The following is a 26,736-nucleotide window of genomic DNA, read 5'->3' on the forward strand; positions in this document are numbered from 1 at the left end:
TCGCGCGTCGTTGTTGGCTGTGTGAACGGCGTTAAAATTGTAAGTGACGGCGAGGCTCCTCTTGCCTGTGTCGATGTTGGTTTGGTGAAATCGGCGAACGTCACCGCCTGTGGCACGTGGGTCAGAGATGCACACTGAGAATTACACTGAGTTGCGGAAAAAGGAACACGTGGATCAGAGAGCATACACAAGTTACAGACTATTGACTCTCAAGGGGAGGTTGCTTGGGCAAGACATGTCGCTAGAAGAGACGATGGCCATTCGCTGAGAATAATCGCCTTTTGTCAGCCAAGGGAAAGAGATGGAGCGACATAATCTGCTCGTAGGCATGTACTTGGTGGTTTTTACACGACGCTAAGATGGATTGGGGAGGCCTTCATCCAGCTGGCTATGGCAATACTGATCATTCGCATAAATGTACAGCTCTTAGTCCATCCACCGCTGGATGAAGGCCTCTCCGATTGTGAGCATTGCAGAGTTTTGCAGTTCGAATTCGGATTTGATTACCATAATTATTAACAATGCGTAATAAAGGTCGTTGAGGCGACTTCCGGAATCCATCTTTTATTCAACTTGTATTACAGCTTTCCTTCACGCTGCTGACAGGCAGCGTGAGAGGGACAGATAGAGAGAGAGACGCACCGCCACGTGGCAACCCGGAGCCCTGCTCCCACGTGGCCCCCTTCCTCTGTTTGTTCCCATTCTGACCACGTGTCATTTGTCTCCACCCCTATTTAATACCCGGGTCACGTGGTACGTTTCCACCGATCCTGGTTTGCCTCCATGGAATATTCCAGGTTCCCTCGTAAGCTCCCGGGACCACGCCCCTGATTCATCTCCCCATTGGCTGTGGCCAAAGCAAGCAGAACCAATCCTCTACTTACAGCTGTCACCTTTCCATTACGTCAGGGCCACGCCCCTCGGCTTCCCCCCATTGGCTATAGACCAGGACCGGCAGAGCCAATCCTCATGACGAGTTGTGATACGTCAGTTAGCCAGATATATTCTCACATTACAAATGCATTAACATTAAATAGGCATGCACCCTCTGCTTCACAGTGGACTTAGAGATCCCATGATGTTATTCAAACAAAAGTAGATCAATGTCAGCCGGTGCCATGGTCCAAATTGGCCAAAATATGAAAAATCACCTGCAAATTACTCAATTGCAATTATTGATCATCAGCCCCCATCTCCCCAAGGACTGGCAAGCTAATGGCCACGTGCAGGCGTGTGCTGCGTTACCCTGCGCCGCACAGATGACCACTGTCGCTCGGAGTGCCCTTCGAATGTTCGAGGCGAGACGTGAGTTTTTCCAGGGGAGGGGGCTGCTTAATCGACGCCGTACGGACGCGTAGACGATCATTCACGAACCGCCCCCACCCCCTCCGCGCGCAGGCTTCCGCTACAACGACCTGGTGTCCCCGCGCTACCTGGAGCTCATCGCCAACTTGTCGGGCTGCACGGCGCACCGCCGCACGCCCAGCTGCTCGGACGCGTGCTTCCACCAGCGCTACCGCACCGTGGACGGCAGCTGCAACAACCTGCAGCACCCGATGTGGGGCGCGTCGCTCACGGCCTTCGCGCGCCTCGTGGAGCCGGCCTACGAGAATGGCTTCAACGAGCCGCGGGGGGGCGGCGCCTCGGGCCGGGGGCGGCCGCACAGCGGCTTCCCGCTGCCGACGCCGCGCCGCGTCTCGGCCGAGCTGGTGGGCACTGAGAAGATCACGCCGGACGAGCGGCACACGCACATGCTCATGCAGTGGGGCCAGTTCCTGGACCACGACATGGACCTGACGGTGGTGTCGCCGAGCCAGGCGCGCTTCTCGGACGGCGAGCCGTGCGCCCGCGCCTGCACCGACGACCCGCCGTGCTTCCCCATCGAGCTGCTGCCGGACGACCCCCGCGGGGGTCACCGGAGCGGCGGGGGCGGCGCGGCGGGGCGCTGCATGTTCTTCGTGCGCTCGAGCCCCGTGTGCGGCAGCGGCGCCACGTCGCTGCTCATGAGCTCGGTGCTGCCCCGCGAGCAGATCAACCAGCTGACGTCGTACATCGACGGCTCGAACGTGTACGGCAGCACGGAGCGCGAGGCGGCCGACGTGCGCGACCGCTCGTCGCGCCGCGGCCTGCTGCGCCGCGGCATCGCAGTGGGCGCGGCCGGCAAGCACCTGCTGCCCTTCGCCACGGGCCCCCCGACCGAGTGCATGCGCGACGAGAGGGAGAGCCCCATCCCCTGCTTCCTCGCCGGGGACCAGCGCTCCAACGAGCAGCTGGGACTCACCTCCATGCACACGCTGTGGATGCGCGAGCACAACCGCATCGCCGCTGGGCTGCTTAAGGTGTGACGCGCGTGTGGGGGGAAGTGGGGGGGGGGGGGCACGGCAGGTGTCGCCCCCACCTCCTCCTCCGATCTCCGCTACCCCCCAATCGTGGTGGTGGTGGTGTTGCGGGCAGGTTTCATCGCTGCCCTCAATGCTCTGTTATTGTCTTGTCGATGTTGTTATCCTTATTGTTGTTGTCACCTTGGTTATAATCAACATTGTCATTGTCGTTCATTGCTGCCGTTATCAGTGTTCCCGTTGTCGTCATCGTTGATTGTCATGGGGTCAATTATTGTTCTTGGCAGGATCATCATCACCGCCATTGTCATAATCCCCCAGATATTAAATATTGGCTTGCAGTAGTTTTTGTCACAGGGCCATCTATTTTTTGGCATCACTGCAGTATTACAAATACAGTCATTTGGATTTACATGCTTTCGACATGTAACAGCGTCTCGAGACGCGGCGCAGTCCTCAGCCCACGCGTCTCATCTCACCCCCTCGCGCGGCGGATTCATGCTCCCATTCCTCCCCCCCCCGCCTCCCCCCGCCTCCACCCTCGTGCGACTCCGCCAGCTCAACCCGCACTGGGACGGTGACACCATCTTCCACGAGTCGCGCAAGATCGTCGGCGCGCAGATGCAGCACATCACCTACGCGCACTGGCTGCCCAAGGTGCTGGGCGCCGACGCCATGCGCTCCGGGCTAAGGCCCTACGCGGGCTACGACCCCTCCGTGAACTCGGCCATCTTCAACGCCTTCGCCACGGCCGCCTTCCGCTTCGGCCACACGCTCATCAACCCCGTGCTGCTGCGCCTCAACGAGTCCTTCCAGCCCATCCCCGAGGGCCACCTGCCGCTCCACCGAGCCTTCTTCTCGCCATTCCGCCTCGTCAACGAGGGCGGCATCGACCCGCTGCTGCGCGGCCTCTTCGCCACGCCCGCCAAGAAGCGCGTGCCCTCCGAGATGCTCAACCTGGAGCTGACGGAGAAGCTGTTCCACATGGCGCACAGCGTGGCGCTCGACCTCGCCTCCATGAACGTGCAGCGCGGCCGCGAGCACGGCCTGCCCTCCTACGCCGCCTACCGCCAGTTCTGCAACCTCACGGCGGCCGTCGACTTCGAGGGGCTGAGCGGAGAGATCCGCGACCCCGTGGTCAGGGAGAAGATGCGCAAGTGAGAGATGCCGCCGCCGCTGCTGTTGTTTGCTTGTTCGTTGGTTCGTTTCGGCACGAACGAGATAATGCGCTGGCTGTGTCTGTCCGTTGGGTGTGGGGGGGGGCGGGCAGCAGTGGGTTGCTATGAGGGACGTAGCCTATTGAAAACAAATCAAAACTGATCTCAAAGTTGGCCAAAACTTAACATGAACCAGAGCAAAAGGGACTACTTTCATATGTACACACGGACTTTTTTTTTCTGAAAGCGATTTCCGTACTGCGAAATAAATACTTCCAAACGCATGCTGGAAAGTGTTACATAATCCGTTGGATTTATGTTTGTTTAAAAAATGTGCAGGTGGTGCGATTGCACGGTGGCCCATAGGCTCGACGAGTTGGGGAGCCGGGCTACAAAGAAGGGGGAAATTGAACAGCCTGGTGCCATTTCATTCCTTGCACGGGGGACTATACAAACGACGCTACTTCACTGAAACCACCATCCAGGGTTTCCACCTGTCCTGGTTTTCTCAGGATCGTCCTCTTTTTGGGGTTGCGGACATTTTTCCTGGGAAATCCATAAGTCCCGGCGAGACTTTAAACGTCGCGTAATCGTACACCGCTCACGACAGCGCATCGAATGTAATTCTCTCCCCTGCCCGGCATTTGCGAGACATTCTCCCTCCCGTGATACGTCGCGTTTTCTTTGTTTGTTCGCACGTTGGAGGCGACAAACCGCACCGCCGTCCCCACTTCCCCCGCAGCCTTCGTCGCCCTCGCGCGGCGATCGGGGCCGACGGCGGTCCGCGTCGTGGCGAGGCGCGCGACCCCAATTGTGTCTCTCCCTGCTCAGGCTCTACGGGACCCCCGAGAACATTGACCTGTGGCCAGCCCTGATCGCGGAGGACGTGATTCCGGGATCGCTGGTGGGGCCCACCCTCCTGTGCCTCTTCACGGAGCAGTTTCGCCGTCTCAGGGATGGGGACAGGTACAGCGGGGACGGTGCGGTGGTTGGCGGTGGTGGGAAATGGTGGATGGGTGCTTAGTGCTAGACATCGCTTGTTTTAGTCGACGGTGATGAGCACGGTCGGCTACGTACGGTGCGAAAGAAGTTCAACATATGTACAGGTGATTCGCTGATGATGATGATGGGTTCGGTCACATCTGAGTGAACCCGGGTTCTCAAGTTCAATGGATGGATGGTCCCAGCTCAAAGTTATCTATGACTGTGAATAAACCATCGCATTCAAATAGTTCTGACTTAATTTGGCTAAATTACAACGATGAGAAATAAAAATATCACTTTCACTATCATGGGACAAACAGTATTCTCAGTGGCAGAGCGGTTGGGTGTGTTGAACAGAGATTACTTGGCAGGATCTCAGAGGTAGTTCTATGATATCCACTGCCGTGGGCAATTGTCACCTCCGATAAGCACGTTTGGCTACGTGTGGTGTGAAATAAGTTCAACATGCGTTGCCTAGCACAAAACGTTGTGTTGCTTTGAGAGATCCGCATTGATTCTTTGCCTCATTATGTGACCCCGAGAGTACATGCAGGATAAATGTGTGGAAAAACTAAGAAAGAAATTATAAAAAGCTCGTGTTACTAAACTGAGTTGAATTAAACCAGGATGCTGAGACATAGCACTCTGGTTACATTTAGAATGTTTCCATTTCAATTTCGGCCATGGGATGTCTGAATTCATCTTTCATTCTGGAGTCCATAAAATTAATACCACATTGGTTCGCTGCTGTGTCGAGAGACGAGCTCCTGCTATAGGAATGTGGAATCCCTACCTCTGAATTGGAACTGCTAACAGAGGCGAGCATCACAAGATGTTTTTTTTGGGCACTGAGACACTAACGTGGTGCTGGAAACTGCTGAAACACGTGTTGTGAACCGGGGCCTTCGACTTTTTGCGGTAATATTAAACTCTCCAAAGTAAACCACAACCACATGCATTTTGGAAAACAACAACTTTTGGCCGCAGCTGCTATAGTTAAGGGGCCAGAGCATAATAAACTGATGCCACCTGCGGTACAAAAAAACAAGTTGCGGCACCGATATCTCTAAATGTATCCTGCCATTATCCCCACTCACTCAGGGCTTTCCTTCCTTAACCTCTTCGCTCATTCCTATCCCGGGCCTACTTTTCCACATCCGCTCCGCCAACACAGCCCCCCATCTCCTGGTTCGACACCCGGGAAGCATCCTTACACCAGCGATCCTCGTCTTCGTGTGTGCGTGCGTCAGGTTCTGGTACGAGAACCCGGGAGTGTTCTCCCCAGCGCAGCTCACGCAGATCCACCAGAGCTCGCTGTCGCGCGTGCTCTGCGACAACGGCGACGCCATCACGCTGGTGCCGCCCGACGCGTTCGCCGTGTCCGCGTACCCGCAGGGCTACGTGGCCTGCGGCACCCTGCCCAGCGTCGACCTGCGCATGTGGCAGGACTGCTGCCAAGGTAGGTGTCGCGTGGTGGAGAGACTTTTGACTTTGAAACTACTTTTATTGCCGCCAGCAGCAAAAGCACTGGAGGCGATTTCAATATGAAACACACAAAGTCACCAGCAAACAAAAGAAAATTAACACTACAAATCGATGCACTGTGGCGCTAAAAGCTCCGCGCACAATACAAAAGAAAAGTCACGTGGTTGTGGTGTCATCGCGCACGCCACGGTGACGAGCGAGCGCTTCAGAAGGTGAGAGAGGATTGACCCCAGCGTCGTCGCGTCGTGTAGCAGAAAATCGGGCGGTGCGAAGTGAGCCGACACCTGCTTTGTGTGTGTGTGTTGAACTTTTTTTGCACCGTATGTAGCCTACCGTGCCAATCGGAGTTGCGTAGCGAGTCATGTTTGGAACAAACGCGGGTTTTCTCAGGGTGCTCCGGTTTTCTCCCACACGGACGAAGTTGGAGAAACATCCCAAATTAAGTTGTTGGCTGCCTTCCCACCCGTCTGTGGTTTCCCCTAGGAAACCGTGCACAGTACAAATTAAAACCTTTAAATGGACGTATGATTTTAAGCCTTTACGACATATGATCAGTTGTCTTTAGCTGGAAGGAACACTAATGCTCGTAATCGTGATCTAAAGTGAACTAAGCATCCATGTAAAGTTGTGTTCCCATGATGAACTTACGCTACATGGACGTGCTGCTTCCTTCACACTTGCTGCTCGCATTATTATCAACTCGAGTTAAATCCTTCCGAGAACAAACGCGTGGCGGAAAGCTTTACACAGTCAACGCATATGCATGATTTTTCTTCCTTCTGTTCAGAGTGCTAAGTTGTCTTCTTGGGGGAGGGCATGGTTGCTAGACTCATGGGGAGGAGAGGGTCCGGTTGGGGTTAGGTTTAGCGATACGCAAAGGGCTGATGGCGATGAGTGGCCTTCATGAAGCTTTGTCTCTTCCACGGTTTCCCCACGGTCTGAAACTCCCCCCAGCCTCTTGTGCTGTCGACCCCCTGTCCCTGTTCCAGTCCAGGCTCCAGGCCCTCCCCCCCCTCTGACTGCCTCATTCTCGCTATAAAATAAATATCACCACTAACTCTGTACAGCGCCTAGAGATGCAGCCGCATTTGGAAGTTCTGTGAGCCGGCATCGCTACACCGTAGCCACGCCAGTGCCGCGTGGCGTCTCCCAGGGGGTTGGCTCCGATTCGGACGGGCTCCGTCTGGGGCGGCTCATGATCGTGGAGGAGTTGGAGCCACCCCGAGCGCTCACGGCGGCCCCTTTGGCACGAGGCGTTGAAATGGTCTCCCCTTGCCTCCAGTTTGGCAGGTCGCAGCAAAGGCCGTGCTTTTGAATTCGATGCAGTCTTGGTGGGTTCTCACCTGGTCGAATCGAGATTACCGACTACACGGCTTCGCAACAATCGTAAAATGGCACGTAACATGATGAAATAAAGAGTGCGGTTGTTCTTGTTAAAACTGGTGGTGTAGTCATGGTGACAGAGCAGGTGGTAGTGGTCAAGGAGGGGTTGGGGTAGTGATAGGGGTTGGGGTAGTGATAAGGTAAGGGTAGCGATAGGGGAAGTGATAGGGGTAGGGGTAGTGATAGGGGTAGGTGTAGTGATAGGGGTAGGGGTAATGATAGGGGTAGGGGTAGTGATAGGGGTAATGATAGGGGTAGTGATAGAGGTAGGGGTAGTGATAGGGGTTGGGGTAGTGATAAGGATAGTGATGGGGGTTGTTTTAAGGGAGGAACTGAAGCAGGTTCGTGAAGGTTATTTTTTTATGTGAAGTTGGAGCATAAACAGACACATTTAAACATCTCTTCACATAAAGATAGAATATAAAATATTAAATATGTTCTCGTCCATAGCCCTATTGACTTTCTGGACCAATGCGTGTCATTAGCATCCATTCAAGGCAAGCCCTGGACCGGGTTTAACCTTCTGGGTCTCATCAGCAGACGCACACCTGCTGAACACACAATTACGGGCTGCCAGATGTCATTGGCAAGAGCACGCAATGAAAGCATTTGGGTATGTTAAGTGCAAATCAATTTAGTATAATACTCAGCAGGCACTTGTCATAGAGCATTATGGGGGTCTATGTTTAAAGCTATTGCTTTAACATGATCCTTGGCAATTAAATATGGCTATTCTCAACTTTACTGCATATGCCAGGAAGCTAAACAAATGAATATTTGTCTTGAAATGTCATTGTTGTTCCTTAGTATTTCCACAGTGGTCTCGGTGGTTATTAATGCTGGTTGTGTGCGCGGCCAAAGGCAGCGATCACCTCCGCGTAGGCTTTCGCGACGCTGCTCCGTGACTCTCCGTTGGCTGTTTGAATTCTGACGTTTCGCTGCGTGGGCTTCGGAGTGAAACGTCGGACATCGTGCTGAACAACACGAGGCAAAATGTCTCCCCGTTCAGCCTCGCTGGACTGTCGTGGTCAGCGCTGGTCACTTGATTAGCTCAGCCTCTTGGAATTTCCACCGCCAGGCTCGGCGACCACCAATGGCGATGAGCGACGCCCAGCGCTCATTTTCCGAGCACGGGGAAAGTCATTCATCTTTTGATTGGAAAAAAACACAAAGCTCTTTTGTCGATCTCAAATTGCGACCCCACTGCACATTCCGATTCGAGGAGATGCTTGTATAACGCAAAGGTCAGCGGATTTTTCCACCCGCCCCCCCCCTTTTTTGGTTTCTCCCCAAGGCGCACATTTGCGTGATTCGCGTTAAGTGCCCCAACGGCAACAGCAGCAGCAAAAGAAACAAGAGGTAAATAAGCGGCGCTTGAAGAAAGTGCGTCATCGGTGGGCACTTTACGGTCTCGGGGTGGAACACAATGGGGGGGGGGGCTTTTTTAAGTTTTGGCTCCGAAAAGCGCCGTTGCTTCCATCCCCTGGAGGAACGGAGCCCTGGCAAAGTTTGTGCCCGTGAGCTGATAAGTGCCGGCTGTCACTGCCGTTTAAGATTGAGCGGTCGAGCGTGGCGTGCAAAACGTTGAGTTTCTTTCCTTGAAATGAAACGCAGAAACGCGCATGTCAGTTTGAATACTGTAAAATGTTTTTTTTTAAAGAACGATTACACTGTAAATGCAAACACACTCGCGTGGAGTGCGTTAGCGGAGACACACATCTCTTGTTCAGCGTTTTAGACTGTTGTGGCAAGCGCTGTTAGCGAGCAGCCATGAAAAATGATGACCAACCCGTATCGATGCGCGTGAGAATTGAACCTCACAAAAAGTGAAACGGAACTCCAGACAAAGGGATGTGGTGTTGAGGAATCCTGAGACAGATTCAAATCTGACGGACTGTTAGGTAATCTCCACAGTGCAAACGGCTCGAATTATGACAGCCTCTTGAAAGCCATTTGGGCGCACATACCACCACCAGTGCGTTATCTGAATTCCTGGCTTGAGTGCGTTGCAGATGAACAGTCCTCACTCAACCTTCAATTATAAGCTTGCCCATGGTGGGCAGGTTTTATGGTGCAGGGCGTTCTAGAATTTTGCCGAACACGTTTGGTTCTCTGCTTCAGCTCACCCACAACAGACGGTTGGGACGAGTACAGCGCACGAGGGGGTGGGTGGCCAGCACCATACCTAGCCGCCTTTGTCTCCTGAGTGGCAATATTTACACACTCCACCAGGGTTCATCCAAGGGAGCCCAGGACTGGTTCAGATACTTATCACTGGTGTTGGTTGTGAGCGAAAATCGAACTCGGTTCGCTCGGTTTGTAGCGCGGCACATTAACCGGTGGACTACCGCTCATAAAACCACAGACACACACCTATTATTTGATCATTTAGATTGTTGAATTTAATTTGACAGTTATGAAAAGCCAGGCGTGGACGTGTGTTTAGAGTTCAGCGTTGGACTCGCATGAACCCGCATGAAGAGCATCTCATGGGTGACATCATGAATGGTTGATTGAATTTGTTTGACCGTTTGTGTTTGACTCTGTATTGTTTCCCAGGCACAAGGGTAATAATCATACATCATTTACAGCCCTTCGTCAATCCACTGTTGGCTGACGGCCTTTCCACGCCACGTCGGTTGCAAGGGGTTATTTGACCATACTTCACCACACTGGGCATTGGTTCGGACATCACTAGTCAATGATGTTAGCCATGCTCTGCTATTATGATAACGGTGGCAAGTTATTCTTTGCTCATATCCGGATGACCACTTATGTGTATGTGACCCGTGCTATGATGCTGTCCAAAATCCGTTTATTAGTTTTATTGTAATCTAACCTATATAATTCATTTTTTGTCTGTCTGTCTGTCTGTTTGTCCGTCTGCGTACGCTCCCTTCCGGGGGATTTAGCTATCGGACCGTGGGGTTCGCCGAGATTAAATTTTGCAGGTGGGCACGCCCCCGGCCCGCGGTAAACTTAGGCATTTCCGATTTTTCATCTCTAAATTTTAAATCGGACCGATTATCGATTTAGTGCGATTGCTCTTTATTTAGTTACACAATTAGTTATTTATTTAATATTGCCGGTCGGCGCGGACCACGGCGGTTGCCCCTGGCAACGGGTAGCAACAACTTCGCTGCGGGGTGGACGCCATTTTTAATTCCCGTTACAAATATGCGCACGCATTAACACGCGACTCTGAGGTAAATTCATCAAAGTTTCACGTCCTCTTCACTCCCCTTCCACCCCAATGTGTGCAATTACTATTATAGGGTCGGTAGATAATAAAATTATAGCGATTAGACAGTATTATTGTAACATACCAATGAAAATACAACTGTGTAATTAAAATTATAAACCCGACCGCGCCAAGAATCGATTCTCTGAATCGCGAAAAGGAATCGAAGGTTGTAGATTCATTTAGAATCGCCTTATTTCCGTTTAATAAAGTTGGTTATAGAGTTGATATAAACTGCTACGAATGGGAAATATCCGGCGTTGACTGGGGCTAAAATATAATTAAAAACTCCTGAAAACTTTAAAACATAACATAACAATGAAAATAAAACTCTGTAATTAAAAATGGAAAGCTCCTATGCGCCAGGAATCGATTCTTTGAATCGCGCAAAGGAATCATCGAAGGTTGTAGATTCCTTTAGGAGCGCCTTTAACATGTGGTGAGGGAGAGAGTGGTGAGGGAGAGAGTGGTGAGGGGGAGAGTGGTGAGGGAGAGAGTGGTGAGGGGGAGAGTGGTGAGGGAGAGAGTGGTGAGGGGGAGAGTGGTGAGGGGGAGAGTGGTGAGGGAGAGAGTGGTGAGGGGGAGAGTGGTGAGGGAGAGAGTGGTGAGGGGGAGAGTGGTGAGGGGGAGAGTGGTGAGGGAGAGAGTGGTGAGGGGGAGAGTGGTGAGGGAGAGAGTGGTGAGGGAAAGAGTGGTGAGGGGGGAGAGTGGTGAGGGGGAGAGTGGTGAGGGGGAGAGTGGTGAGGGGGAGAGTGGTGAGGGGGAGAGTGGTGAGGGAGAGAGTGGTGAGGGGGAGAGTGGTGAGGGAGAGAGTGGTGAGGGGGAGAGTGGTGAGGGGGAGAGTGGTGAGGGTGGAGAGTGGTGAGGGAGAGAGTGGTGAGGGGGAGAGTGGTGAGGGAGGAGTGGTGAGGGAGAGAGTGGTGAGGGGGGAGAGTGGTGAGGGGGGAGAGTGGTGAGGGAGAGAGTGGTGAGGGGGAGAGTGGTGAGGGGGAGAGTGGTGAGGGAGAGAGTGGTGAGGGAGAGTGGTGGTGAGGGAGAGAGTGGTGAGGGAGAGAGTGGTGAGGGGGAGAGTGGTGAGGGAGAGAGTGGTGAGGGGGAGAGTGGTGAGGGGGAGAGTGGTGAGGGGGAGAGTGGTGAGGGAGAGAGTGGTGAGGGAGAGTGGTGGTGAGGGAGAGAGTGGTGAGGGAGAGAGTGGTGAGGGAGAGAGTGGTGAGGGGGAGAGTGGTGAGGGAGAGAGTGGTGAGGGGGAGAGGGGTGAGGGGGGAGAGTGGTGAGGGGGAGAGTGGTGAGGGGGAGAGTGGTGAGGGGGAGAGTGGTGAGGGGGAGAGTGGTGAGGGAGAGTGGTGGTGAGGGAGAGAGTGGTGAGGGAGAGAGTGGTGAGGGAGAGTGGTGGTGAGGGGGAGAGTGGTGAGGGAGAGTGGTGAGGGAGAGAGTGGTGAGAGTGGTGAGAGTGGTGAGGGAGAGAGTGGTGAGGGGGAGAGTGGTGAGGGGGAGAGTGGTGAGGGGGAGAGTGGTGAGGGGGAGAGTGGTGAGGGGGAGAGTGGTGAGGGAGAGTGGTGGTGAGGGAGAGAGTGGTGAGGGAGGAGAGTGGTGAGGGAGAGTGGTGGTGAGGGAGAGAGTGGTGAGGGAGAGAGTGGTGAGGGAGAGAGTGGTGAGGGGGAGAGTGGTGAGGGGGAGAGTGGTGAGGGGGAGAGTGGTGAGGGGGAGACTGGTGAGGGGGAGAGTGGTGAGGGGGGAGAGTGGTGAGGGAGAGAGTGGTGAGGGAGAGTGGTGGTGAGGGAGAGAGTGGTGATGGAGAGAGTGGTGAGGGAGAGTGGTGGTGAGGGGGAGAGTGGTGAGGGAGAGAGTGGTGAGGGAGAGAGTGGTGAGAGTGGTGAGGGAGAGAGTGGTGAGGGGGAGAGTGGTGAGGGAGAGAGTGGTGAGGGGGAGAGTGGTGAGGGGGAGAGTGGTGAGGGGGAGAGTGGTGAGGGAGAGAGTGGTGAGGGAGAGAGTGGTGAGGGAGAGTGGTGGTGAGGGGGAGAGTGGTGAGGGAGAGAGTGGTGAGGGAGAGAGTGGTGAGGGGGAGAGTGGTGAAGGGGAGAGTGGTGAGGGGGAGAGGGGTGAGGGGGAGAGTGGTGAGGGGGAGAGTGGTGAGAGTGGTGAGGGGGAGAGTGGTGAGGGGGAGAGTGGTGAGGGGGAGAGTGGTGAGGGGGAGAGTGGTGAGGGAGAGAGTGGTGAGGGAGAGTGGTGGTGAGGGAGAGAGTGGTGAGGGAGAGAGTGGTGAGAGTGGTGAGAGTGGTGAGGGAGAGAGTGGTGAGGGAGAGAGTGGTGAGGGAGAGAGTGGTGAGGGAGAGAGTGGTGAGAGTGGTGAGAGTGGTTAGAGTGGTGAGGGAGAGAGTGAGTGGTGAGGGAGAGAGTGAGTGGTGAGGGAGAGAGTGAGTGGTGAGAGTGAGTGTGAGTGGTGAGGGTGAGTGGTGAGGGTGAGTGGTGATTGGTGAGGGTGAGGTTGAGTGGTGAGCAGTGAGGGTGAGTGGTGAGGGTGAGTGGTGATTGGTGAGGGTGAGGTTGAGTGGTGAGCAGTGAGGGTGAGTGGTGATTGGTGAGGGTGTGATTGGTGAGGATGAGTGGTGAGGGTGAGTAGTGAGGGTGAGTGGTTGTTGTGAGGGTGAGTGGTTGTTGTGAAGGTGAGTGGTGAGGGTGAGTGGTGAGGGTTAGTGGTGAGCATGAGTGGTGAGGGTGAGTGTTGAGCGTGAGTGGTGAGGGTGAGTGGTGATTGTTGAGGGTGTGATTGGTGAGGATGAGTGGTGAGTAGTGAGGGTGAGTGGTGAGGATGAGTGGCGGTTGTGAGTGGTGATTAGTGAGGGGTGAGTGGTGAGGGTGAGCGTGAGTGGTTAGGGTGAGGGTGAGCGGTGAGGGTGAGCAGTGAGGGTGAGTGGTGATTGGTGAGGGTGTGATTGGTGAGGATGAAGGGTGAGTGGTCAGGGTGAGTGGTGAGGATGAGTGGTGAGGGTGAGTGGTGATTGGTGAGGGTGAGTGGTGAGGGTGAGTGGGGAGGGTGAGTGGCGGTTGTTAGTGGTGATTAGTGAGGGGTGAGTGGTGAGGGTGAGCGTGAGTGGTGAGGTTGAGTGGTGAGCAGTGAGGGTGAGTGGTGATTGGTGAGGGTGTGATTGGGGAGGATGAGTGGTGAGGGTGAGTAGTGAGGGTGAGTGGTTGTTGTGAGGGTGAGTGGTTGTTGTGAGGGTGCGTGGTGAGGGTGAGTGGTAAGAGTGAGTGGTGAGGGTGAGTGACGGTTGTGAGAGGTGATTAGTGAGTGGTGAGGGTGAGTGGTGAGGGTTGGTGGTGAGGGTGAGTGGCGGTTGTGAGTGGTGATTAGTGAGGGGTGAGTGGTGAGGGTGAGCGTGAGTGGTGAGGGTGAGTGGTGAGGGTGAGCGGTGAGGGTGAGCAGTGAGGGTGAGTGGTGATTGGTGAGGATGTGATTGGTGAGGATGAGTGGTGAGTGGTCAGGGTGAGTGGTGAGCGGTGAGGGTGAGTGTTGAGGGTGAGTGGTGAGCGGTGAGGGTGAGTGTTGAGGGTGAGTGGTGAGTAGTGAGGGTGAGTGGTGAGCGTGACTGATGAGTGGTGAGGATGAGTGGTGAGGGAGAGTGCTGAGGGAAAGTGGTGAGGGTGAATGGTGAGGGTGAGTGGTGAGGGTGAATGGTGAGGGTGAGTGGTGAGGGTGAGTGGTGATTGGTGAGGGTGAGTGGTGAGGGTGAGTGGGGAGGGTGAGTGGCAGTTGTGAGTGGTGATTAGTGAGAGGTGAGTGGTGAGGGTGAGCGTGAGTGGTGAGGGTGAGGTTGAGTGGTGAACGGTGAGGGTGAGCAGTGAGGGTGAGTGGTGATTGGTGAGGGTGCGATTGGTGAGGATGAGTAGTGAGGGTGAGTGGTTTATGTGAGGGTGAGTGGTGAGGGTGAGTGATGAGGGTGAGTGGCAAGTGGTGAGGGTGGGTGGTGATTGGTGATGGTGTGATTGGTGAGGATTAGTGGTGAGTGGTGAGGGTGAGTAGTGAGGGTGAGTGCTGAGCGGTGAGGGTGAGTGGTTGTTGTGAGGGTGAGTGGTGAGAGTGAGTGGTGAGGGTGAGTGGTGATTGTTGAGGGTGTGATTGGTGAGGATGAGTGGTGAGTAGTGAGAGTGAGTGGTGACGGTGAGTGGTGAGGGTGAGTGTTGAGGGTGAGTGGTGAGGGTGAGTGGCGGTTATGAGTGGTGATTAGTGAGGGGTGAGTGGTGAGGGTGAGCGTGAGTGGTGAGGGTGAGCAGTGCGGGTGAGTGGTGATTGGTGAGGGTGTGATTGGTGAGAATGAGTGGTGAGTGGTCAGGGTGAGTGGTGAGGGTGAGTGGTTGTTGTGAGGGTGAGTGGTGAGGATGAGTGGTGAGGGTGAGTGGCGGTTGTGAGTGGTGATGGGTGAGTGGTGAGCGGTGAGGGGTGAGTGGTGAGGGTGAGTGGTGAGGGTGAGTGGTGAGGGTGAGTGCTGAGTGGTGAGGGTGAGTGGTGAGAGAGTGGTTAGTTTTGAGGGTGAGTGGTGAGGGTGAGTGGCGGTTGTTAGTGGTGATTAGTGAGGGGTGAGTGTGAGCGTGAGTGGTGAGGTTGAGTGGTGAGCAGTGAGGGTGAGTGGTGATTGGTGAGGGTGTGATTGGGGAGGATGAGTGGTGAGGGTGAGTAGTGAGGGTGAGTGGTTGTTGTGAGGGCGAGTGGTTGTTGTGAGGGTGCGTGGTGAGGGTGAGTGGTAAGAGTGAGTGGTGAGGGTGAGTGACGGTTGTGAGAGGTGATTAGTGAGTGGTGAGGGTGAGTGGTGAGGGTTGGTGGTGAGGGTGAGTGGCGGTTGTGAGTGGTGATTAGTGAGGGGTGAGTGGTGAGGGTGAGCGTGAGTGGTGAGGGTGAGTGGTGAGCGGTGAGCAGTGAGGGTGAGTGGTGATTGGTGAGGATGTGATTGGTGAGGATGAGTGGTGAGGGAGAGTGCTGAGGGAAAGTGGTGAGGGTGAATGGTGAGGGTGAGTGGTGAGGGTGAATGGTGAGGGTGAGTGGTGAGGGTGAGTGGTGATTGGTGAGGGTGAGTGGTGAGGGTGAGTGGGGAGGGTGAGTGGCAGTTGTGAGTGGTGATTAGTGAGAGGTGAGTGGTGAGGGTGAGCGTGAGTGGTGAGGGTGAGGTTGAGTGGTGAGCGGTGAGGGTGAGCAGTGAGGGTGAGTGGTGATTGGTGAGGGTGAGATTGGTGAGGATGAGTAGTGAGGGTGAGTGGTTTATGTGAGGGTGAGTGGTGAGGGTGAGTGATGAGGGTGAGTGGCAAGTGGTGAGGGTGGGTGGTGATTGGTGATGGTGTGATTGGTGAGGATTAGTGGTGAGTGGTGAGGGTGAGTAGTGAGGGTGAGTGCTGAGCGGTGAGGGTGTGGTTGTTGTGAGGGTGAGTGGTGAGAGTGAGTGGTGAGGGTGAGTGGTGAGGGTGAGTGGTGATTGTTGAGGGTGTGATTGGTGAGGATGAGTGGTGAGTAGTGAGGGTGAAGTTGAGTGGTGAGGGTGAGTGGTGGTTGTGACGGTGAGTGGTGAGGGTGAGTGGTGAGGGTGAGTGGTGAGGCTGAATGGGGAGGGTGAATGGTGAGAGTGAGTGGTGAGTGGTGAGGGAGAGTGGTGAGTGAGAGTGGTGAGGGTTAGTGGTGAGGGTTAGTGGTGAGGGTGAGTGGTGATTGGTGAGTGGTGAGGGTGAGTGGTGAGGGTGAGTGGTGAGGGTGAGTGGTGAGGGAGATTGGTGAGGGAGGTTGGTGAGTGGTGAGTTGTGAGGGTGAATGGTGAATAGTGAGTGGGAGTGGTGAGTGGTGAGGATGAGTGGTGAGGGTGAGTTGTGAGTGGTGAATGGTGAGGGTGAATGATGAGTACAGTCAATATGCACTGCTGTTATCATACCAGGTACCACCACCACAATATGTACTCCTCTCATCATAGCAGATACCACCACAGCAGTATGCACTGCTGTAATCATAGCAGGTTCCACCACAATATGCACTGTTGTCATCATAACAGGTACCAACACAGCAGTATGCACTGCTGTAGTGATAGCAGGTACGACCTCAGTCGGTATACACTGCTGTAGTGATAGTAGATACTGCTATCGAGTTGGTAGATACCGCTATAGTAAATACTAAAACAGTCAGTATATACCACTACAGTCAGTCAATACTGCTACAGTCAGTATATACTACTATACAGTCAGTACATACTGCTACGGTGAGTAGCTACTAGAGTCAGTAGATACTATTATAGAGTGAGTAGATACTGCTATAGATTTTGTAGTTACTACTATAGTCAGTGGATACACTATAGAGTCAGCAGATACTATACAGTTAGTCGTTACGAGTATATAGTCGGTAGATACTACTGTAGGCCCAGTAAATACTACTATGGTCAGTAGTTATTACAGTCACTAAATACTACTACACAGTCAGTAGCTACACATGGCTCAGTAGATACTACGGTACAGTCAGTAGATACTACTACAGAGTCAATAGATACCACTTCCTCTGTTGTATGTAAGGTGTTGTTAGTATATATACCTACGAGGGGTAAAGATATTTTTTGAGGGGGGGGGAGACCACAATTTTCGGAAACATTTTTGACATCAACTATTTACCCCACACTTTCTACAACTTTTTGGACTTGTGAAAGCCTCTTATATATTTGTTGGTGGAAAAATGTACAAACAGCCCACCGGGCTTTGACAATACCTTAGTATCTGTGTATATATATGTAAGGTTTTTAAGAAAGATATTTTTCACCCGGGCAAAGCCGGGTACTTCCGCTAGTTTACTATAAACCGCAGACGTTTACACGTAATTGAAATGGGGGAACATAAGGTATTTAGTTGCTTTGTTTTAACAGCGCCTAAAATCAGCAGATGTGTATTGTATCATTCGTATTTAAGCGCGACACACGATTGACATATATGGGCCCGAGCAATTTGCGTTTGCGACACACAATATGACTATGCCACCGCGGCTTGTGCAGGTTCATGGTACTGCTGACTTGTTGTCCAGCAGGGATCAATCAGAGGAGGGTTTTTTTCCATTGCTTTGTTTTAGTTCATTTTAAAAGCAGAGCATTTCTGCCAGTTTTCAGTCGCGGTGCTAATTGGCCGACGGGATTCAGAGGGAGGCACGCGGCAGCTGAGTTTTGTTGAAAAACATTTCGTTCCGTGCAACTTTTTTTTTGCTGTTGTTACATTTTTCACACACAAACCCGTTTAAGCAGCTGCCACCCTCCCAGCCGGGCCTGTTAACGGACGCGTGGAAAGTTTGGCCATCGATGGTGGTTGCTGGTCCATGGTTGTGCCTTACGTTTATCCCTTTCAATTTATGCAATCCTTGTAAAATGATAACAACGAAATTGACAAGAGATAGAGATGGTGCGAGGTAAGAGAAATTGAGACAAATACAGGGTATCCTCTATTTACGAACATTCGACTTACGAACTTTTAGAGATACGAACAAACCTGGTCTGTATGTCCAGTTGCCTGTTCGGACCGAGATTCGTAAGTTCAACTGTCGCGCAATAGATGGCGGTGGTGGCATCTACATCTGCAGAACGTGAAGAACCAGTTGCATCTGCATCTACAGGAGATTATACAACATTTAAAGCCATTCCCCGTGTTTCGTGTACATGCCGTACAACTTGTTTGAAATCGACAGGAGTAAAGTTGGACTTCGACTTACGAACAGACATCTGGAACCTAACTCGTTCGTAAGTAGAGCAGTCCCTGTAGACTGTAGAGGTATAGTGAGATGGGAGAGAGGTAGACAAGATAGATATGAGAGATATGGATTTAGCATATGTTTATTATGATTAGAAATTAAGATGATGTTTAATCCACCATTGCCTGTTTTGTTTAATGGATCCGGGATCTCCTTGAGCTGCTTGGGGACCCTGAGCATCTCCTCGGGTTTGTTCTACGTCCCAGCGCCACCACTGTCGTCTGTTCCCGGCCCCCCCCCGCCCCTCGTTTTGTGTCTCACTTTGGGGCGAATTAGACTGCCGGACGCGCGGACAGTTCAACGCCATCTCCAACCACTTTCGGAGCAAACGCTCGCCGGAGTTCAGCTACCCGGGGGAGAGACCAGCGGACCGGCTCGAGGAGCAGGAAACGAGCGAAGGGTGAGTCGCCTACAACCGAGTTGTGGCACCGGGGCGGGGGACATACACGTCGTCACGGTCAATGTTTAACGAACTTTACACAAATATTATACGCTAAGTAGAATCAAGCCTCGTGTTTTTTTCTCGGTGATGGTCTGGCCCTTTTCTTGTTTGAGTTGAGAAAACGCGTGCATGGGAGGAGAGGAGAGCGCCAAACGCTGTGACGTCCAGATATTTGCACGTAACCTATGCGCCGGATGTTATGGCGAGAATCCCTGGGCGGGTGGCTGCTCCTGCCATTGCCACTGAGCCCGGGGCATCCGCAGACATCGTTTCATGAGCTCAAAACCAGTTCATGGTTTTCTCGTTTAATAAACAAATACTACTGGGAAGAGTGAACCAGGCACACCGCCTAGAACAAAGTTTACACGTGTGACTGGGAAACATCAATTGGAAGTTCCCACGTTGCCATTGAGCGAAATGTGATAGGATTACAATGTTCATTTCCATGTAGAAATTATACAAATTGCCCTTGCCTACTGCTGTTTTGATTAAATCCTTTATATTAAGTTCACTTGCTTGCTTGCTTGCGCGCTTACGACCGTGCAAATCTTTCGGTCGTTTGTTAACCCACTTCCCGTGATCCAATCGAGCTGACATTTTGCACACAGACTCGTTGTGCGTGACAATTTATTTGCGTGAAAATTTTTTTCCAAAATTTTACACTTTTTAGGAATTTTTTAAAAATGTTTAATTACCAATTGCTTAATGGTGGTAGGCAATCATCTGACCCATAGGTGGCAGCCATCTCAAGCCAGAGAGGACTCTAGCCGCCCGTTTCAAAGACCAATGTGGGCTGGGTTGTGGCCCATTGAACACGCATATAAAGGATTTATAGTGAAAAACTTTTGTTTTTACGGGTTAATTTTTTTTCTCTCCCCCGGCGGCGTGGCATGCTGGTGATGGGCCCCTGCGTACCGTGCGCACCACCTCGCCGTCTCCCAGCCCCTCCCGGCAGCACAATGTCACGCAGCGCACACAGGAGCGGGAAGAGGATCCGAGTCTGCAGGAGCTCCGCGCCGTCGTGTCGGCCCTGCAGCGCACGGTGGAGCAGCTGCGCTCGCAGGTGAGGGTCGTCGTCTGAGGTTTCGCTCCCTCCAGCCCCCCGGCTCCACCACGATTACCAATGCCCCGGGGGAGGTGGAAAGAACTTTCCTTACTGAAGGCCGAATCATCATCATTATCATCATCATCATCATCACCATCATCATCATTATCATCATCACCATCATCACCATCATCATCATCGTCATCATCATCATCATCATCACCATCATCATCATCACCATCATCATCATCACCATCACCATCATCATCAGTCATGGTCATTCCACAGCTGTGTGAAGGCCTCCCCAAGCCGCCGCCTCTCATGATCCTGTGAGGTACTAATCCACCTCGCACCTGCACGTGAACTGATTGAGGACTCAAGAGCGAACGCAGTCTGGCCTGCTCTCGCTCACCTCAAACAGCACATGCGGCACAACGCGCACGCCTCCACACATTCCTGTAGTTCATGGGGCGTGTAAAGGAGTTCCAGCCCAGGTGAGTCTTGAACTCCGTCTCTTTTACGTCTTCCGCACAGCGCGTCACACGTGAAGGAATCACTCCGTTCAGGTGCTCCAAACCCTCCGTCCATCCCTCCTTTTATTCCCTTCCCTATCCTTTTCGGGAACTTTCCATGACTCTCCACCAATCCCCGAACGGTCTCCTGACCGACCCCTCTTTTCCATTTAGTTTTCCCTGTTGACCATCCCGATTTGAATGTCCTCCACTTTCAAATCCTATTGTGTGCCCTACGTCGGCTCCCCCTGTCTTGGCTCCTCGCCAATGAGAGTCGAGCACGCCATTCGAACTCACAAGCCATTAGACTTGGTGAGTGTATATTTATTTCCAGATAGGGGTTTGCCTCTCGCCATCCCTTACAAGTGGATAAACAATGATAATACAGTCATACAAACTGGCGTCATTTTGCATTGTGGTCGTTTCCTATACTGGCGTGTTTTTTGTGCAACAGAGATTCATTTCTCGTGGAATATTTCCCAGCCCCCCCCCCTCCCCCCACAACGCCGCATACCCCTGGACCCTGACAGTGGGGGGTTGGGGCAGAAATATTTTCTGTAGCTCGGCCCCGTACAGCTCCGGCTGTAATGCAGTTCTGTTGCGCACTGCAGGTCAGTGGTTTGGAGCAGGCGCTGCACAAGGGCGGCCGATGTAAGAACGCGGACGGGAAGGAGCGAGCGCATCAGGAGACCTGGCACAGGGATGCCTGCAGCGAATGCCACTGTGAGGTACGGACACTCGCCTTTAACTCGCCTTCATCGTGACCTTGTTTAAAGGGGGGTGCGGGAGGGGCATACCAAAACTCAGGTGGGGGCGTGGTATTGATACGATACGATTGTGTCTGTTGTGCCTTCCGCTTGCACTCGCATCCCTTTGAATATGCAGAAAGGCTGAAAGTCAACCGCCGCTGGTGTTATTTTTTGCACCAACATTTTATTGACTTGACGAGGGCTGAGCCTTCAGCAGGCGGGCTCAGCCCCCTCTAACCCCACCGCCCTCGATGCCACAGGGCGGACGAGGACACACTCTGCACCTTCAGTATCGCCTGCCACTGGAACCGTTATTCCTCCAATGGGTTAACTCACGCCTACGACCAAATCACCGTGAATGCCACTGACCCCGCACCTCCGATTAGCACAGTTGGCTAACGTACGGTGCGAAAGAAGTTCAACATATATGCATGATCTCTTCCGATCTCGGAAACGAGCAGAGTGGATTGGGAATTGTGCTTTGATGGGTGACCACCATTCACTACGGCAGGTGTTATGAGCTATACACTCCTGGCCTGGGTGGCAGACAGCAGAGGGTAGTGCAGCAGATTCCATTATTGTGCTGTACTTATAGGCTTCCATGCCTATGCTCCCTCTTGCCTTTAACCCGCACTGACCAGCATTTGGTTAAGTATTTTGTTTTGCAAAGGGGCTGTATATGTACTGCACATGGCCGGGCTAGTTAATCCATAGCACAAATGCTGTTGACTTCTCGCACATTGGTACTAAATTGTATTGACCTCAGAGGGATGATGGGCTTAGCTGACCGAGGCTGGGATTTGAACTTGTAACTTTTTCAAATGTAAGCCACATGCTCTATCCATCATCCCCTGAGCTACCCAGCCAGATATTTATTCCACCCCTGGATAAAATCCAAGGACCTCACACATGTTCTGATTCGGCAACACTGACAAACTTTATCTCCCCTCAGTGACCCAGCCATCTCATTTAGAAAATGTGAATCAATTGTTTGGATGGAATCTCAGCGAGAACAAGACTGGATCGTCTTCTTGGTTCTTTCGGTAAAGTCACGTAGAAGGGAAGTAATAAAATAATAAAAATAAAACATAATAAAACAATTCTTACGACGTTTCGGCCACAACGCAAGCAGCCGTCCTTGAGGACGGCTGCTCGTGAGAATTGTTTTATTATGTTTTATTTTTATTATTTTATTACTTCCCTTATACGTGACTTTACCGAAAGAACCAAGAAGATGAATCCCTGCAGTCACGAAAGCTTTAAATCGAAATTTAAGACTGGATCGGGTCAGAAATGAAGGGATGAGGAAGAAGGCAATAGTGGTGGTTACCAGTCTCAGGCAAGCTGAAAGAAAGGCGATTTCCGATGGCGAGGGTTTTTTTTTGTCATAACAAGAGAGGAAATCCACACTCGTGTGGAACAGGAGACACTTGAAGGGATCTCAGCGGTAGATCTATGACGTCCACTTCCGTGGCCCGTTCTCGACAACGAAGCGTGGCACGGCACTGCGAGAGAGGTCTCGGCGAACGCTTCCTCTCTTGACTTGACACCGGCGGCGCGGTTGGGATAAAATTGAGGAGAGAAAAAAATAGATTTCACATCAGTTTATTCATGCTCAGGAATTTGATCGCAAGTTACGAGGCGCACAGTGGGGATGTGACTGTATAAGATGCACAGAACAGAAGCACGTGGAAAAATAAAATCCAAACAGCCGACCCCATGTAATAATGGGATTTTAAAACGTCACTTCCTGTCACCTGTATGAGATATAAGCTGCATCAATGTTGTCCTTTCCCGCTGGCCTCCATGTTTGTTGTCCTTCCCCTGCACCTCCGAATAGCGCGGTTGGATACGTACAATGCGAAATAAGTTCAAGGTACATACGTACGTGTGATGCGTTTTGTTTTTGTTCTGGGGTTCCAGAGTGGCGAGGTGGTCTGCCACGTGGAGAGGTGTCCTCCCATCAACTGCCCTTCTCCAGAGCGTCTGGAAGGAAGCTGCTGCCCCATCTGTGTAGAACAGGCAGCTCCCGGAGAAGGTGACAGAAGGGTGGATGTAGCGTAAGGGAGAGGGGCGGCTGGTCTCTCTGTTTCTTTAAAAAACAACACTGCCCTGCTTCTCCCCTCCATCCTCATCCTGCTCCATCCCCCAAAGCACTGCCCTAAAAAACTGCCTCTGCTGTGAATGTACTGTGCACACTCCATTTGGTCCATTTAGCAATGCTGCGTTAGCCTCCGTTTAATTAAGCAAGAACATTATTCAGCATCGGCTAATCCACGCGCGGTGTATCAACATCTTTCCAAAACAATGCATTGCATTGCCAGTTCTTTCTCAAGTTTACAAGAATCACTCTCCCCCTGTCACATTAAATGCATTCCAGCAGACTGCTGCTTAATCGTTAAGCGGCAATTGCAGCAGACAAACAACAATCACATGAAAACACACGTTGGACTGGACCGGCTGCTCGATTCAATTGGCGTGTACCGCAACAACAAAAAAAACCGCCGCTAAATGTGCCCAGGAATGGCGAGTCGCACACAATGTGCTGGAACAACACAGCACGTTGCTCATACGCCAGGCGTGACATCATCTCCTGCCAGAAGAGAAACAAAAAATCCCGCAGCGAGTGCAATCAGTTGAAACGTTTATAAGTTTCTCGGCTCGGAGAATTAGCCACGACGAAGTGTATCGAGTTAGCTCGTGGGGGTCGATAATACATTTCAGGACCGCTGGCATCATTAGCCTGGCGAGTATATGTTGCTTGCTAGCGCGCATACAATGCGCTGCTCGTCATAAACACAAAACGCATTGCCAGGCTCCATTCGCAGGTCGCGACACGTGCTCTCGCTTTTACGCATTAGTAAGTCGAACGTGCAGCAGCGGCCAAACATCGTCACAGAGTACGCGTATAACAGGTACAGTATTCCTTACTCAAAGTATTCCAGTGTGGAACTGTTATGATGGAAAATACTTGACGGAGTAAAGTCGATTACTTTTCTTTCAAATGTGAAATATTGCTGTTTTCAATAGATTACAGATGCCATAATAGCCCTCGCCAAATTGTATTTGTATGGTTATGCATTTAAAGCAAACAAGGTGTCCTTGTGGTGGCGGTTTCATGTATTTTTTTTAAATATGCTAGTTTTCCAGAACATCTAGCTTTAGAAAAGTTATGCAAGAGGCATACGTGGAAGGGGTTCCCTTTAAAAATGCAACTTTCCCTATGAATGTCTCCATCGTAACTGTGATGGGCTGGTGCTTGACACATTTCATATTTTGCCAAAATATTTCCTGAATCTGTGGCTCTCCGTAGCTCGATGTGCCAGAGTAAATCGATTTCCGTGACCCAGTATTTGACGTTTTTTTTAGTTCAGTGTTCTTCACACATTTTCAGATGGGGGCCCCTTCAGTGTGAGGGCCGTCACAAATTTGAAACCATTGGGGTTTGACAGCACGATGATGGGAGGGGGGGGGGGGGTGTTTTCACATGTTGTGTATTGTCGGGGGCCGCACGTCAGGGCCCACACTAAAGGCCACGAGGGCCGCCAGTGGCCCGTGGGCCTTGCAATGGAGAACACTGGTTTAGTTGGTTGCAATGCTAAACGATGCGCAGTAGATATTGAGACATGCAGCAATGTATTCTTCTCATGCATTTATGGACATTATACACTCGTCTAAGTAGCAGTATAAATGGGTTGGCGCCATGTGAAGCTGCAATGAATTCCTGCGTTGTAAAATGAAATCCAAAGAGAGTAAAATAGCTCGTCAATGTGTTTTTGGGTTGTACCGCGCATTGCTCGGCACGATGTCAGGCATTCCACTCCACGTGCTGGGAACTTGTTCAGGGGATCCCGGTCTCTGTAAATGCCAGTCATCCACCTTCGATGAGCACGTTTGGCCAAGTACGGTGCGATCGTACGTACAACCTGAAGACACGTCACACAGCTGAACGGTGCAAAAGCCGATGCGGTTGTACGATTGCAACCCAGTAAACGTGCAACGTTGGATCAACGTTGGCATGTGATTCCATTCGCATACCAACTTTGGTCCAACATTGAAAATTTTTCTTGGAATGTGTTATACTTTTGCAATATCTTAAAAAAACTAGCCCTGTGGCTTGTCGTGAGCCCAGCCAATGCAGGTTGTTTCATAGTTCCCGAGTATTAGTCGCCACTGAAAGGCACGTTATTCATCACTGCTGACTTTTTGAATGAACACATGGATTGTAGTGGCTTGTTGTGCGAATTCGAGGCGGTCAAAAAAGTGCCAAAACACTGCCGTAATTGTTTTAATATATGTAAAATATGACAGAACAACCGAACAAAACGAATCAATAAATCACATTTGTGTATTTTGAGTTAGCACATGATATAGTTGGCTTCCTTTGTTTCATGAATAAACATTTTGTAAGAATATTGTGATTATTCTGTTTTCTTTCTTTTGTGCCGGAATATATTCGGTGAGAAATTAAACCCTGCCTGTAATCCTCAACTACGGTCCTTGTATAGTAAGATATAGGAATTGTAATAACCACAATACTTGCGGTCAAAATTCAAACAAAAAACACACCCTGATAATAAATGCATTTTCCATGAAACTGATTGGTCCACACCAGAGACAGCTTTCTTTTGAGCCTCGTCTCAATTGGTGCTCGACCAGATGACGCCAAAAGGCGTACAGCTCAAAGACAATGCACTATCCGAGTAATGAGGGCTCGGGGTAAGCATCTACATCATTAGACCTCCTTTGCCAGTACCAAAAGAAAGTTGTCTCTGGTGTGGACCAATCAGTTTCAAGGACAGTGCATATATTATCAAGAGTGTGTTTTTTGTTTGCATTTTGACTGCAAGTATTGTGGTTAATGCAGACATGAATCCTCGTAAAACGGTTTCAGTTTTGTTGCCAGAAAAAAGTGGAAAACTATTATTATAATAACTCTTGCTTCTTAAGCTGCAACGAACTAACGTGGTTTTACACTTTAGGGCTTCTCCTGTTGTAACATAAACCAGAGCTGGCTTACGTAAACGCAACTGACAGTAATATATTTCCCCCATTATTCTCTGCGTAAAAGTGTGCACCAGATATAGCAACTTATCACGGCAAGAGTGTTCTGGCAAACGGCATCCTTGCTCCCAAGTGCAGGGTGGATCATCTCTACTCTTGAGCAAAGCAAAGCTCTCATTCTTCCTCTTCACAGCGTTGACTTATCGGTCATTTGCGCCACGGATGCAGCTGTGCCACTTGTAACGATGTCATGCCACCAAGACAGCCGATTTAAAATGTACGTAAGATGCCTTTCAGGAGCAGTGTCGACCCAGCCTGGGACGTCATCTGCAGCTTTTGCCAAGCCTGCCTATGTGCAAACTCATATTCCAAGGCGAGTTAGACTAACAGGGAACTCAAGAACAGCCTCACACGGTGGCATCACTGCATGGCAGACTTCAAGCTGTTAGCTTTTATATTGCTCATTTCCCCTCTGGAAATCTACGAGGCTTTAGTTTTCGTGGACAATCCAATAGAAATGTGATGCATTTGGTTGCCACCTATCTTGGTTTTACCTCGACAAATATATATTTTGAAGTCCTTCAATATTAATACGATTTACCAGGATATTCACATTCTTTTGTCAGTTGTGTAATGATATAGCAC

The 26,736-nt window shown here is 51.4% G+C and overlaps 1 protein-coding gene across 1 annotated transcript in view; it reads left to right on the forward strand.

Annotated features, from left to right (window-relative positions):
• The window catches only part of LOC133349256 (peroxidasin homolog), an 89,620-nt gene extending 64,120 nt beyond the window's left edge, over window positions 1-25,500 (forward strand). Inside the window, exons 17-24 of the mRNA XM_061562601.1 lie at window positions 1,399-2,339; window positions 2,898-3,496; window positions 4,328-4,462; window positions 5,731-5,939; window positions 18,616-18,739; window positions 19,724-19,844; window positions 20,950-21,066; window positions 23,011-25,500. Coding sequence (XP_061418585.1) covers window positions 1,399-2,339; window positions 2,898-3,496; window positions 4,328-4,462; window positions 5,731-5,939; window positions 18,616-18,739; window positions 19,724-19,844; window positions 20,950-21,066; window positions 23,011-23,151 — 2,387 coding nt within the window. The 3' untranslated portion in view covers window positions 23,152-25,500. The remainder of the gene's footprint in view (window positions 1-1,398; window positions 2,340-2,897; window positions 3,497-4,327; window positions 4,463-5,730; window positions 5,940-18,615; window positions 18,740-19,723; window positions 19,845-20,949; window positions 21,067-23,010) is intronic.
• The last annotated feature ends 1,236 nt before the right edge of the window (window positions 25,501-26,736 follow it).

Source organism: Lethenteron reissneri, chromosome 29, assembly GCF_015708825.2.
Source record: "Lethenteron reissneri isolate LAM-NWPU_2019-01 chromosome 29, ASM1570882v1, whole genome shotgun sequence".
NCBI lineage: Eukaryota > Metazoa > Chordata > Hyperoartia > Petromyzontiformes > Petromyzontidae > Lethenteron > Lethenteron reissneri.